The sequence below is a fragment of the Micropterus salmoides genome, unplaced genomic scaffold (assembly GCF_014851395.1).
Source record: "Micropterus salmoides isolate LMB-PRFRI ecotype aquatic unplaced genomic scaffold, ASM1485139v1 Ms_hic_scaffold_13, whole genome shotgun sequence".
NCBI classification, from domain to species: domain Eukaryota; kingdom Metazoa; phylum Chordata; class Actinopteri; order Centrarchiformes; family Centrarchidae; genus Micropterus; species Micropterus salmoides.
The window spans coordinates 25,847,502-25,860,041 of NW_024040374.1; the positions used below are offsets into that span (position 1 = coordinate 25,847,502).

Below are 12,540 nucleotides of genomic sequence, written 5' to 3' on the forward strand. Positions count from 1 at the left end.
AGAGCGCAGGGAAGAAGTTCGCACCAGTTTTGCCTCCAATCCAGTGGAGGTTTCAATAGCAGCAGCGCGGCAGGGGAGGGACGCACTGCCAGCACTCAGGATACCCACTCACACACACTCCTGCCCACTAGAGACCAGTTAAATCCGCAAGAAAACTGCAAACACGCACCAGAGCAGTCGTCTAATCCGATTGATAGGCACCAACAATAGAAGTGAAAACTGAGGGAACTACCGGACACTGAGGACAACTTGAGTTTTGTTTTGTTTTTCTTTTAAATCGCTTTAGATATCAGGCACGTTTTGAATCTCGGTGATATCAGAGTGGTTTTGAGAGCAAGAAGCGCCATCCGTCAGACAACTTCGCTGTTTCATATTCTGAAAGGTAAGCCCGTCTCATGTAAAGATTGTACATTTTTCCGCATGGTAATGTAGCGGTACTTCTCATCCAGAGATTCTAGGAAATTATTCGATCCGAAAAAAAACTTCCTTCCTTTCTTGAACTTTTCCAAGGCTTTTTATTTCTTTATAACGTGCGTAAAGGCTCCATATAAATTCAGAGCCGGACTCCCCGAGTAAAGTGGCGCCTTTGAAACGTCTGCCAGAGAGAGAAAGTGTGAGAGGAAGAGGTTTTTGCGGTTTACAACTCCGGGAAGTCAAAAAGTTTCAAACACATTTCAGTCAAGCCCGCACTCGCATGCTCTTTTAATCTTCGGTTAGCCTATGTTAGTTTGGGCTGTACACGTAGCCTATATGCAGCTGCTGGTGAGGACCGTCAAACTGATGAACTTTAGGAAATCCTCTTGCTTTTGTGCCTCCCAAAGGTTCCCATGCTCCCAGGGGTGACACAGCACCCAATAAGGCTTTATCAATACGCGCAGTATTTGCTGACTGCCTGTGCGCAACGCTACATGTGGTATTCTCTACATCCACGCCTTTAGCTGCAAAGTGTAAACACACTGCACGGGTTTTGATTAGAGTGCAATTTGGATAAAAGTTCATGTCACTCGTGGGTGCTTTTACGCACCTGTGAGTGCCCAGACAGATATGACTGGAGCGCTTAATTTCCATATAATTGAAATTAGTAAAGTATTTGGCTCACCGCCGCCCCAGTTGCTTAAACGAAAACGATTCAAGGCAGATTAATGACAGTTTAGCTCACGTTGGAAGTTGTTTTTCCTCATCCGGTCCGTGTGAGAGCCGTGGATTTTCCTCTCAGTCAGTGTTTAATGAGAGACATACCCGGAGTGGGGATTTGAATAACTGTATTTAGTAGCAGGGTGAAGCCACACTGCCTCCCTTGTACTTTCTCAGGAGAATGAATCATGAACAAAAAAAAGTCTTAAAATGGGAAGGTCTGCGTCGCATACCGTAACTAAACCGTGATTTGCATATGAAAACTCTCTGGCTGAAAGAATTCAGCCAGTGTTGCGGTAGCCGTTCGCGACCAGAGAAGTGACAGTCTGCGGTGTATATACTGTCTCCTCCGCGCTGTCTTTTGTCACATACCCAGAGTCACTCCAGGAAGATTAAGGACGCAAGTTTTTTTATTTCCTTGTTAAATTATTCATCATATCCACACCCCGCTCCCAGTCCCCGGGCGCATTCATTTTGCAAAGCCCCTCATTATTCTCCCTCCTTGGACGGACACAAGCAGAGGCAGAGCGGCTCGCACTGGCTGCTGAACAGGCTTCCTGTGCTCCCCTTCTCTGCTTCCCCAAGCACGACATAACGGAGCATGATTGACTCATTTCCCACAGACTCAGCCAGACCCATGCATGTGTGCCCTGGATGATGGGCAGTGGGTGGGTGACTTTCCCATGGGGCATTTGCTCTTGTAATCTCTAATCACCCTTGCAGCCACAATGCCAGCACATCAGTCAGAGCCCCCCCACCCTCAATTCTATCTGAATGGTTTTTTTTTACGCAGAAAGCGGCCCCGCGACCTGACCCTCCTCATAGAGACATTCCAGGATGCAGCGCTAAATGCAAGCTCCAGAGATTGACTATAAAGAGGTGGGAGGGGAGGGTGAGAAGGAAAGGAAACTGGGCTCTCCTTTCCATCATGCTATTGTGCCAGCTTTGGTGGTTCTGCTGATGTGGAGAGCTCAGAAACTCAAACTGTGAGTGATGTTGTGGATGGCGAAGAGACAGGTCCCGAGTGATGATTTAGACTTACACACAGAGTGGAGCGGAGGAATGTGATGGTTTGGACACAAGCACGTACACACACAGACACACACAAGATAAAAATCTCTATTCTTGGATCCAAGCCCTTACCACAGTCTCTACCAATTCATTAATGAGCTGTTTAGCTGTCCAAGAGCACCAGACCTGCTTTGGTTTGGCCTGCCTGTAGCACAGGTCCCGGTCCTGTGTGGTTCCATCCTTGGCTCCCAGCCCCCATATACTCCACTCACTCCAATCCCCACTTTGGCCCTGAAGAGACAGCAATGATGGAGCTCGCTACCAAGGACCCACCATAAATCTGCCTTCAGACTTCCTTAAAGAAAACACACAGAGGCTTCAGGTCCTGCGAGCCCTGCCAGGCGTCTTGTTGGGTGGAATCCGAAATGTCTCTTTATTTGTGTTGAAATTAAACTGTCTTTTATTCCCTCCCGTTCTGTTAATGAGCTCCATGTGGCAGCAGGCAGGAGGCTTATCCGTCTTGACAAGGAGCTGGAGGGAAGGAGAGAGAGACCGGTTTAACAAAGTGAGGGGAGAAAGGGGAGGTCAGGGGCAGTTTGGTGCACACACGCACACACACACACACACACACACACAACCGGGCAGGGATGCGTACATGTGTTTTGCTCCACCTCCATACATGGAAATAATGTGCTTATAATCAGTGTGTTCCTGTTGGAAACACACACGTGCGCACAGAGTTGATCAGGTGGATGAAAGTTGTGGCTGAATAATTGCATGTAACTGATTTTTGTCTTTAATCATGACTGGATTGTGAAAGATTTTAATTATGCAGTTGATGGATGTCTCTGAAGAAACATTGTGTCCATCTGGGAGATGTAAAACATAGTGTGAACATTTTGTTTTGGCTTTGCACATGATTTGCTCGTAATGCCCCTAAATTAGAGCAGGGTCAAAGCTGTTATAGCAGCAATTCAAGTGAAGGGATGCCATTCCTCAGATCACACAGGAATGGAGAGGGGGTGTGGGTAATTCTTTGGTTTTTTTTTGTGTCTGAGTTTGATACTGTAGATGTGTCAAAGACAGCCATGGGAAAGAAGATCATCACAATTTCCTCCGTTGGTGAAACCATTGCAAGCTGCATTTGTCCTTTAATCCTATTACACAGCTTCCACAGCTTGTCACTTAGAATATACAGGATGTTTTCCACCCAAAATGCTTAGCAAATTGCAAAAAAATTTAAATAAAAAAAACTGTAAATATATATAAACTGTATAAATAAACTGATAAAAGAAAGCTGACACGATTGCGGGTGACCTTGCCTTAAAATGATTCGTTCCCCACATTGCGATCATACATTCTTCCCCGTTCTAATTAAACATTACACTTTATTTGTTCCAGATGCAGCCTTTTTTGATGTTATTTTGGTAAGGGAACTCTGTGGCATGAGAATGGTGCCGGCCCGCATGTAAAAGCAGATCCAGTGCAGCCTGGCTGTGTGACCATGTTGACTCTGTGCTGGTCCATGCAACCGCAGTGACCCAACGCAACTGCTCTAATATTCAGATGTCATCCCTCTGCAATATATATTGTCAATACAGACTGAGTGGTTCTGTGCATGTGGGAGAAGAGTAGGAAGGTTCAGTCATAGGGTTTAAATCAGTGGTGTCACATGTGAGGAGCCCACTGAAGGCACACATCAAATGTGGTAATGGCAGTGGTGATAAATCCCTTACTGAATGAATGATAGCAGACATTACACGTAATGACATCAGTGTGGTGGGCAGAGCGGCCGGGGCTGGAGCCCTCGCTGTGTCTGTGTGATGTTTGGGGATGTTGGAATGAAAGACAGCTCTGAGCAACTCTGTGCATACCACCTCAGCGCTGTCTTGAGTATTAATAGACATGTCTTTGTTCGAACTGACACGCTTCTGAAGTGGAATGAGACAAGTTGAGGCGATAAGGATCTCCGCTCTCTGTGTGAGTCAAACCTCAAAGTACCACTTAGGCAGCTTTTCTTTTGCTCTCTGAAGTTTGGCGGTACGACGGGAGGCTGGGCTCAGACAACGGCCGAGATGGAGACACTGACAGGAGCTGTCGAGGGCGTTTTTCCCTGCTCGTGCTTTTAAAGGACAATAATGTAGAAATGAAGCTGTGTTTATAGTGTGAAGCTTCGTCCAGGCCTGAGTCCTCTGGTTTCACTTATCTGGCTCTGTTTATAGGAGGCAATGGGCAAGGAGAGACTGAGATGTAAAGAGAGAGTGAGAGTGAAGTTAAAAGGCTATATTGTTTGTGTACAAGTGTGAAAAAGAAGGCTTAATTGTTGGTTAAAAAAAAAACTGATCAGGGGAACGAGACAAGGGAGGGTGAGCAGGGAAAGGGAGAGGGAGAGGGGTCATTAAAAGGACAGCATCTCGCTTGCAGTAAATGGCAGTAAAGTATCTGGCTAATCTGCCATCATTACGCTGATTAAATCACCAGGGATTTGGCGTTCCCATCAGCCGCAATCAATGGGGCAAAATCAATAGACAGGCGATACGTGAGAGGCTTTCAGCCACGGTCAGCTGCACCTATTCCTGAGCCACAGCTCCGTCTGTGGACTGCATATCACTGCATCAATAAAACTTAAATGACATGGATTGGGGGATTTTTATGTTAAGCGTTTTATGAAATAGTGTTGTTACGTAGAGTTGCGAGCAATGTTTTTTCCTTCACACTGTTTCTGTGCGGCCTGGAGTGCTCATTCGCTCTCCCTCTACTTTGTGTCTCTCTCTCATTGAATCACTCAAAGACGGTGTCTGTGGTGTCACCCAGTTTTAATGCTAAATGTTAATTAAGGTTAATACTAAAAGGAATAGATGGCAAGCAAACACATTTTTACACAAAATAAAATGTGCAGAGGAAAAAAATTAAAGCAGAACCCGACCAACAACACTGTAATGTCTGTTGCCAAAGCTTAGTGTTGCCAAATAGAACTCATTAAGAGCAGTTTTGTGGTTAAGCTAATGCCAGAATGAAAGGGAAGATAGGAAAAAGCCTAAACAGACATTTTGGACACATTGTAACTGATATGAAGACGAATGACATTAAAGAAATAGCTCAACATTTTAAGAAATACACTGATTTGTTTTCTTGTTGAGTTAAATATAAGATTAGCTTATCTTCTTATAGCATAAAGACTGGAAACAGTGGGTTTTTCCACCTACCGGCACGTCTAAAAGGGACTACAGATAGAAAAATAGCCTCTTGGCTATCTCTGGTACATTTACACATATATTTATTGATGCCCACTGGCCCTGTTAAATAAACCAATAGGCCTAAATATAAAGTATTTTCTTTCTGTGTAAAGGAATCGTTTGACATCATGGGAAATATGCATATTCAAGTTCTTGTTAAATTAAAAGATTGATACCACTCTCATGTCTGTAAGTTAAATATTAAACTACAACCAGCAGTGGATTAGCTTAGCTTAACATAGGATATAGACTGAAATAGAGAGGGTAACAGCTATCCCTGCTTCTTTCCAAAGGTGAAATAAATGATATTTATGTTTGATTTTAAAGGAATATTTTGACATTTTGGGAAATATGTGTATTTTCTTTGTTGCTGGGAGATAGGTAAGAAATTTGGTACCATTCTTGTGTCTGTACAATGACTATGAAGCTGTAGACAGGAGTCTGTTAGCTTAGCTTAGCATAAAGACTACAAGCAGGGGGAAACAGCGAGCCTGAAAAACCCGCCTTACAGCACTTCCAAAACTCGCTAATCATGTTATGTTATATCCCGGTTGTTTAATTTATAGAAAAAGTAAATGCAGAAATCACAAGTTGTGGTTGGGGAGAGTTATGTGCTGAACTATTAATTGGGAAAGAGCTGTGTTTTCTCCTCGGACAGCGCCAGCCACCCTTTTTCCAGCCTTAATGCTAAGCTAAGCTAGTCTGTAGCTTCATATCTAGTTCTCGAAAAAAAAAAAAAGAGCGTTTTCCAAAACAATTCGAACAACTCCTTTAAAGTCAAACATAGCTATGATAAAACTCTATGAGGGATGTGCTGTATATTACACTGTTAATGAAACTGAAGTCATTTTTCTGTGTCTTTCAGAATGAGGCAGTGTAAAGGTTGGAGTGGGGTGCTGCTGGTGCTGTTTTTTTTGCTGGGAACTTTGGCCCAGAAGCTGCCTACGAGAGACGAAGGCCTCTTCCAGATGCAGATCAGAGACAAGTCACTGTTCCACGACTCCTCCGTCATCCCAGATGGAGCTGAGATCAGTGGCTACCTGTTCAGGGACACACCCAAAAGGTAAGAAAAACAATAACTGGATGAATTACATAATCCTAATGATAAGAACCGTCTATATGTTCTTATGAGTGCAAGAAGGAGCCATTCCACATTCTGCTGCTGATTGAGCCAACAATCACTGAACAAAACTTGCTGATGGCCACTTACTGTAAATTGATAGGAAACATCAGATGCTGCTCTGTAACATGAGCTATTATGTAATGCAAAAACTAAATAATAAATGAGAAAGTTGTGTTTGTGTAACTGAGTGTCTGTTAGGTCAGAATCAAGAGAGACCAAGGTCAGTAGCACAATAACATCACTGCATGCTACAGTCTGCTCATGCATTTACCCCACACACTATTTTGGATAACGTCAAAATGAAGCAATGTCAATATCAGTCCCTTTAACCTATTATTTTCACAGGTACTACTTTGTGGTGGAAGAAGACAACACACCCCTGTCTGTGACTGTGACACCTTGTGATGCTCCTCTGGAGTGGAAACTCACTCTGCAGGAGCTGCCAGAAGAGGCCAGTGGAGAGGGATCAGGTATAATTGACATCAGGCAGCAGTGGAAGAGGTTAATGACACGTTATGTGGAAATATCACTATCCCCCCCACACACAGAATTAACCTACGCAGTGATGTTAGGCTTTGTGTTTTTGTGGGTTTTAATTAAGTCACAGTCGTAGTGTCTAGTCTGACCACTTATAATGTCTGACTCGGCCCAGCCTGACGTCTATAATTTCAGAGAACAGCTCCACTCTAGTCAACCAACTGAATCAAAGCCATTACATCCCTTTACTTAAGCTATCTTGGTCTTCTTAAGGTAAATCCTGCTGCACTCTGTCTGTCTGTCTTCCTTCCCCTTTTCCGTTCCTTCTTTCTATCCCCCACCCCCACCCCACCCACCTTTTCTGCCTCACATTACAACTTTCTCCATCTGGAGGGTGTCCTTTCAGCACAGGAGATCTTGCCAGATGACCAAAGCGGTGGTTTAGAGCGTAGACGTGTGATGTGAGCATATATTTGAATATCAATACATGAGCACCTGCATGTGTGTCTGTGCTCTTGTCAAATCAAATATTACAAAATGATTTATTGGGTTGTTACACAGTTGAAGACACGTACCTTGACTCAAGTGAAAATAATTCATCTGTAAGTAGAAGAATAATGACAGATTTGCACTCAACACACGCAGAGTGTTTGGTCTGACTTCATGAGTAGAAGTCTGACTTCACGAGATGATCATTGAACCACCGAATTTCTTTCTGTCTTTGCAGCTCTTTTTGCTAAATGTCTCTAGTGGGAGTAGATCTTTGAGCATTAATTTTTAGTACACCGCTGAGCACACTCTCTGGTTTACAAACATAATATTATGCTTGGGCTGTCTCTCTCACGTAGAAGCTACAAGGCGCGTCTTTGTAGCACAGCTTCCCTTGAAAGGCCAAGTGAATGCTGGCCTGTGATCTTTGGGGATGTTTGGAGTGAAAACATGGCTGCCATGTGAGGGGGTTAATCGTCCATGAGGCTTGCAGAGCTTCATCATAACCTCACAGCATCAACACATTTCAACATTTTTAGTATGGGTAGAAATAATTTTTCATCAAAGCCAAAAATGAAATAAAGAAAAATATTGTAAAGGTCGTGACAGCCAAACTCTGTCAAAATGTGTAATAGCAATTTGGATACAGTGTCAGTCAAAGAGCTTATGTTGTGCCTACTTGTTTTTGTTTTCCAGGAGAGCCTGAACCTCTGGACCAGCAGAAACAGCAGGTGACTGTAGATGAGGGAACGGAGCTCTTTACCTACAAGGGTAATGATGTGGAGTCCTATGTGGCCACCAGCACACCCTCTGGCCTGTATCAGCTGGAGCTGCTGTCCACAGAGAAAGACAGCAACTTCAAGATGTACGCCACCACAACTCCAGAGTCTGACCAGCCCTACCCAGAACTGCCCTATGACCCTCGTGTGGATGTGACCACACTTGGCCGTACCACTGTCACCCTGGCCTGGAAGCCGACACCAACGGGCTCTCTGATGGGCCAGCCTGTCCAGTATTGTGTAGTCATCAACAAAGAGCACAATTTCAAGAGCATGTGTGCCGCTGAAGCTAAGATCACCGCTGATGATGCCTTCATGCTGGCTCCAAAGCCTGGTAGAGACTTTAGCCTGTTTGACTTTGCACACTTTGGTTTTGTTCCCTCTGACGTTGGTTTTGGCAAGGACAGAGGCCTCACAAGTAACAAGATCTCACGGGCGTACACAGCCAAGCCCAAAGCATCAGACATTCAGAAAGTGTGTATTGGCAATAAAAACCTTTTCACTGTGTCAGACCTGAAGCCGGACACACAGTACTACTTTGATGTGTTTGCTGTGAATTCTGCCACCAACACCAGCACAGCGTACGTGGGAACATTTGCTCGCACTAAAGAGGAGGCTCGTCAGAAGACAGTTGAACTGAAGGACGGCAAAGTATCGGATGTTTTCATCAAGAGAAAGGGCAGCAAGTTTCTTCGCTTTGCTCCTGTGTCTTCCCATCAGAGGGTCACTCTTTTTGTCCACACATGTCTGGACTCTGTGCAGGTGCAGGTGAGGCGCGATGGCAAGTTGCTGCTCTCCCAGAACGTGGAGGGGGTAAGGCAGTTCCAGCTGCGGGGAAAGCCAAAAGCCAAGTACCTAATCCGTTTGCGTGGCAGCAGGAAAGGGGCCTCCACTTTGAAGGTGCTAGCCACCACACGACCCAGCAGCAAGCAGCCCTTTCCTTCGCTTCCAGAGGATACGCGCATCAAGGCCTTTGACAAGCTGCGCACCTGCTCTTCCGTCACCGTGGCCTGGCTGGGCACACAGGACCGCAACAAATACTGCATTTACCGCAAGGAGGTGGCTGACAATTACGGCGAAGAGCAGCGACGCCGGGAACAAAACCAGTGTGCCGGACCAGAGACCCGCAGGAAGTCAGAAAAGGTCCTGTGCAAGTACTTCCACAGCCCAAACCTGCAGAAAGCTGTGACTACAGAGACCATCACAGGTCTGGAGCAAGGCAAGACCTACCTGCTGGACGTTTACGTAGTGGGACACAGTGGTCACTCAGTGAAATACCAGAGCAAACTGGTGAAAACAAGGAAATACTGCTAAATGACTCTGCAAAGAATAAATCTATTATAAATATATATATTAAATAAGTTTATTTAACTCTAAGTGATATTCTACTAAGGAGTGTATACAGACTGACTACTCACACAGCAGATGGGCCTGTGGCAGTGACTGAACTGTTTGTAGAGAGAGATATCAACCTGTATATTTATGTTTACATTTCATTGTGGCACCTCTGGGTGGCCCATAGCGTGAGGTGCTTTGTTACCAGGCTTGTCGTCTTGACATCATGTTGCCACTGGGGAGGCAGAACTTCAAAGAAGATCATCTTTCATCTTATATGTTTCTTTGTCGCTGCATGACATTTGCTTTGGTCGGTCATATTTGTGTGTTCCTTCAGTTTCAAACCACATTGACCGGAGGAGATACAGTAGCTACCCGCATTGTATAGATCTCTCACTGCATATTCGCTGCGTGTTTTAGGAAGAACTTAAATTATTTTATACTTTTTGTCTCTCTTTTTGATTGTCTGTTTTTATTGATGACAATAATAACTGTTAAGAGGAAATTCCAGTTTTATGAGGAAGATGACATAGTTCAGACATTCCCTTATGTATCCCAGCCAGTGTTTGCTCTAGAGCCCACCTTGTAAATGTGTTCTGTGCTGGAGATCTGTGTTATTATCACTGTATCACTGTGTGTGTGTGTCACATGTACAGAGTTGTCCTGCCAATATTCATGTACATAAACACTAAATATAGAACAAGTAATCCCTCTGTCACTCTGGGTGTCATGTTCTTTTGCCAAGTAGTTAACATCACAGTCATGGCTCCGAGATGAAAGAGCGCACTGCGTGTTGTGCTTATAGACTCAGACACTTAAATTAGGATTGCATAAGCAGAACTTGATACTCGTGATTTGAAATGATAACTTGATCCCAAAAAATCATTTGTGACCAGAAAAGACCGACAGAGGATGAATTATTCACTGGAACTAACTTTTAAGACCTCTTTTTCCATATCACACAAGCGGTGCCTAAGCTCCGCTAGAAAAATATTACCTCTTGGCACAATCGTTTGCAATCAAATCAGTGTCTCATTAACGTACATTCTCATTGATGGACAATAATAAATCAGTGCATCTTAGCATACTAATGAGTGTATTTCTTTGTCTCTGCTGGAGAACCATTCATATTTTTGATATTGAGGAATTTTTGGAGCCCACTTAGTACTGCTTGTGTGCAAGAAAGTCACGGCAGAAATTGAAAGTTTGTTTTAGCCCAGGGAGTACAGACCTTTAGTTTCACATGGTCCCTTTGTAATCTTTGCTTTTAAATGAAAACAGTTACACTTTATATGGTGTTGCCGCTCTGTACACTGATCTCTTCGATGATGAAATACAAATGTGGCTACACAGGTTGTTGTCGATTAGGAAATTTGCATTTCATACATGAAATGATGGATGATCTCAGTGTGTGGGAGGAACAGGTCTGAAGATTCAGGACCTTCCTGAATGAAATAACTCTTACCATGATTTGTTCATATAATATTTGTGTCTAATACAACAAAGCATTTTGTGTTTATTTTCTTTTTTGTGTGACACTATGTAACTTAAGAGAGAAGAAATAATATAATTTCCCTGTGGAATCTACAAATTTAAAGTTGAATTTCTAAGCAATAAAACACACCATTGCTCACTTGAATACTGGTTATGACCAGCAGCTTAGCAAATGGACTTTATGATGGCAATCTTTCAATAGATTTTGCTGTGTGACTTTGTATTATTTTTTCACTTGTGCTACTGCCACAGTGTTTTAGCACTGTCATAAATTAACATTTTAATAAACACGATATGTTTACTTTTGTGATGAAGCCATTGAATTGTTAAGAGTATTTTAAGAACGTTAACTTAAGAGTGATAAAGTCAGCTGTCTAATTCTGTAGCATCACCTACACAGCAACATCTATCTACAGTTTGCTAACATTAGCTAACATTAGCCACCATGAGCTAGTGGTCACACAAACTAAGTAAGTCTGTGGTAGTAAAACCTATTGCCCAGAAATTCAACTTTTAATTTGTAAGAGAAAGAAGTACTTATTTCTTCTTTTAAAAGTCACATAGTCTGGTAAAACAGAACAATTTTTGCACTTAATTTCTGTATAATTCAAAACAAAACAGGTTGAAGCTAAACAGGCCACCATCGCTAAAGCAATCTTTCTGTTCACCTACCCTTATTTAAGTGCATACACTTTAAAAAACAAGCTTCAAATTTGGGAGAATTGGGTGACTTGCAATACTATTTAACCATTAGACCCAGTTAACCACAAATAAGCAAAGAGAAAAGCCAGGCACACATCAGTGCACATATCCACACGTTCCAATTAAGAGTAGTCTCAGGTGAATGGAAATGTTCTCTCTGTTGTGGCCAAGAAAAGCAGCTGTTGCTCTTGAATTGCCATGTTTCCATCTCGACCCTGATTCTGGGTAGCTGCACTCCCGATTCATCGCCACAACTCACTGTCAATCAAGCACTCCTGGTCAGAGGAAATGCAGGGAGGCTCCACCTGGCTTCCATTAACTTGCCGTTGCCTTGGAATAACGTGGAGGAGCTTCCAGAGAGTTGTGGGAGTGTCATGGATATCCCTGTAAATTGCCACTAATAAAGCTGGCTAGCTCGGCTCAAACACTATCCTGCATGTGTGAATAAGATCTGCTGTGAAGTCCTTGGCTTCTTTAAAAATAATAATCTCCTGCTCTCTGGTCAACTCAAGAAGTCTAGGATGGAAAATAAAATGTACAGACACTTCTATTTTGCCAGTGTGCCTCAGAAGATCTCCTCACAAACACTCATGCAAACATACATATACAGAGAAACCTTTATCCACGAGAGCTAACCATCTGCAGGGCTGTCCATGTTTATCTTTTGCGTGGTAATGAGCGCAGGGCTTTGATGTATGAGTTTTGTATATATGTGTGTACATGGAGCAGGGTAAGGACTGGAGACAGACATGTAGTGCTC

General features: G+C 43.4%; 1 protein-coding gene across 1 annotated transcript; it reads left to right on the forward strand.

Moving 5' to 3' along the window:
- Window positions 1-11,369, forward strand: ndnf (neuron-derived neurotrophic factor). The gene is made up of 4 exons (XM_038716559.1): window positions 1-382; window positions 6,247-6,444; window positions 6,850-6,974; window positions 8,167-11,369. The coding sequence occupies exons 2-4, from the start codon at window positions 6,248-6,250 to the stop codon at window positions 9,561-9,563; spliced, it is 1,719 nt and encodes a 572-aa protein (XP_038572487.1). The 5' UTR covers window positions 1-382; window position 6,247; the 3' UTR covers window positions 9,564-11,369.
- The last annotated feature ends 1,171 nt before the right edge of the window (window positions 11,370-12,540 follow it).

Excerpts from the sequence above, each read along its gene's own strand:
- ndnf (XM_038716559.1), top strand. The coding sequence starts at position 6,248 with ATGAGGCAGTGTAAAGGTTGGAGTGGGGTGCTGCTGGTGCTGTTTTTT. Across the intron at positions 6,445-6,849 it reads TTCAGGGACACACCCAAAAG|GTACTACTTTGTGGTGGAAG; the intron begins GTAAGAAAAACA and ends TTATTTTCACAG. Across the intron at positions 6,975-8,166 it reads GGCCAGTGGAGAGGGATCAG|GAGAGCCTGAACCTCTGGAC; the intron begins GTATAATTGACA and ends TTTGTTTTCCAG.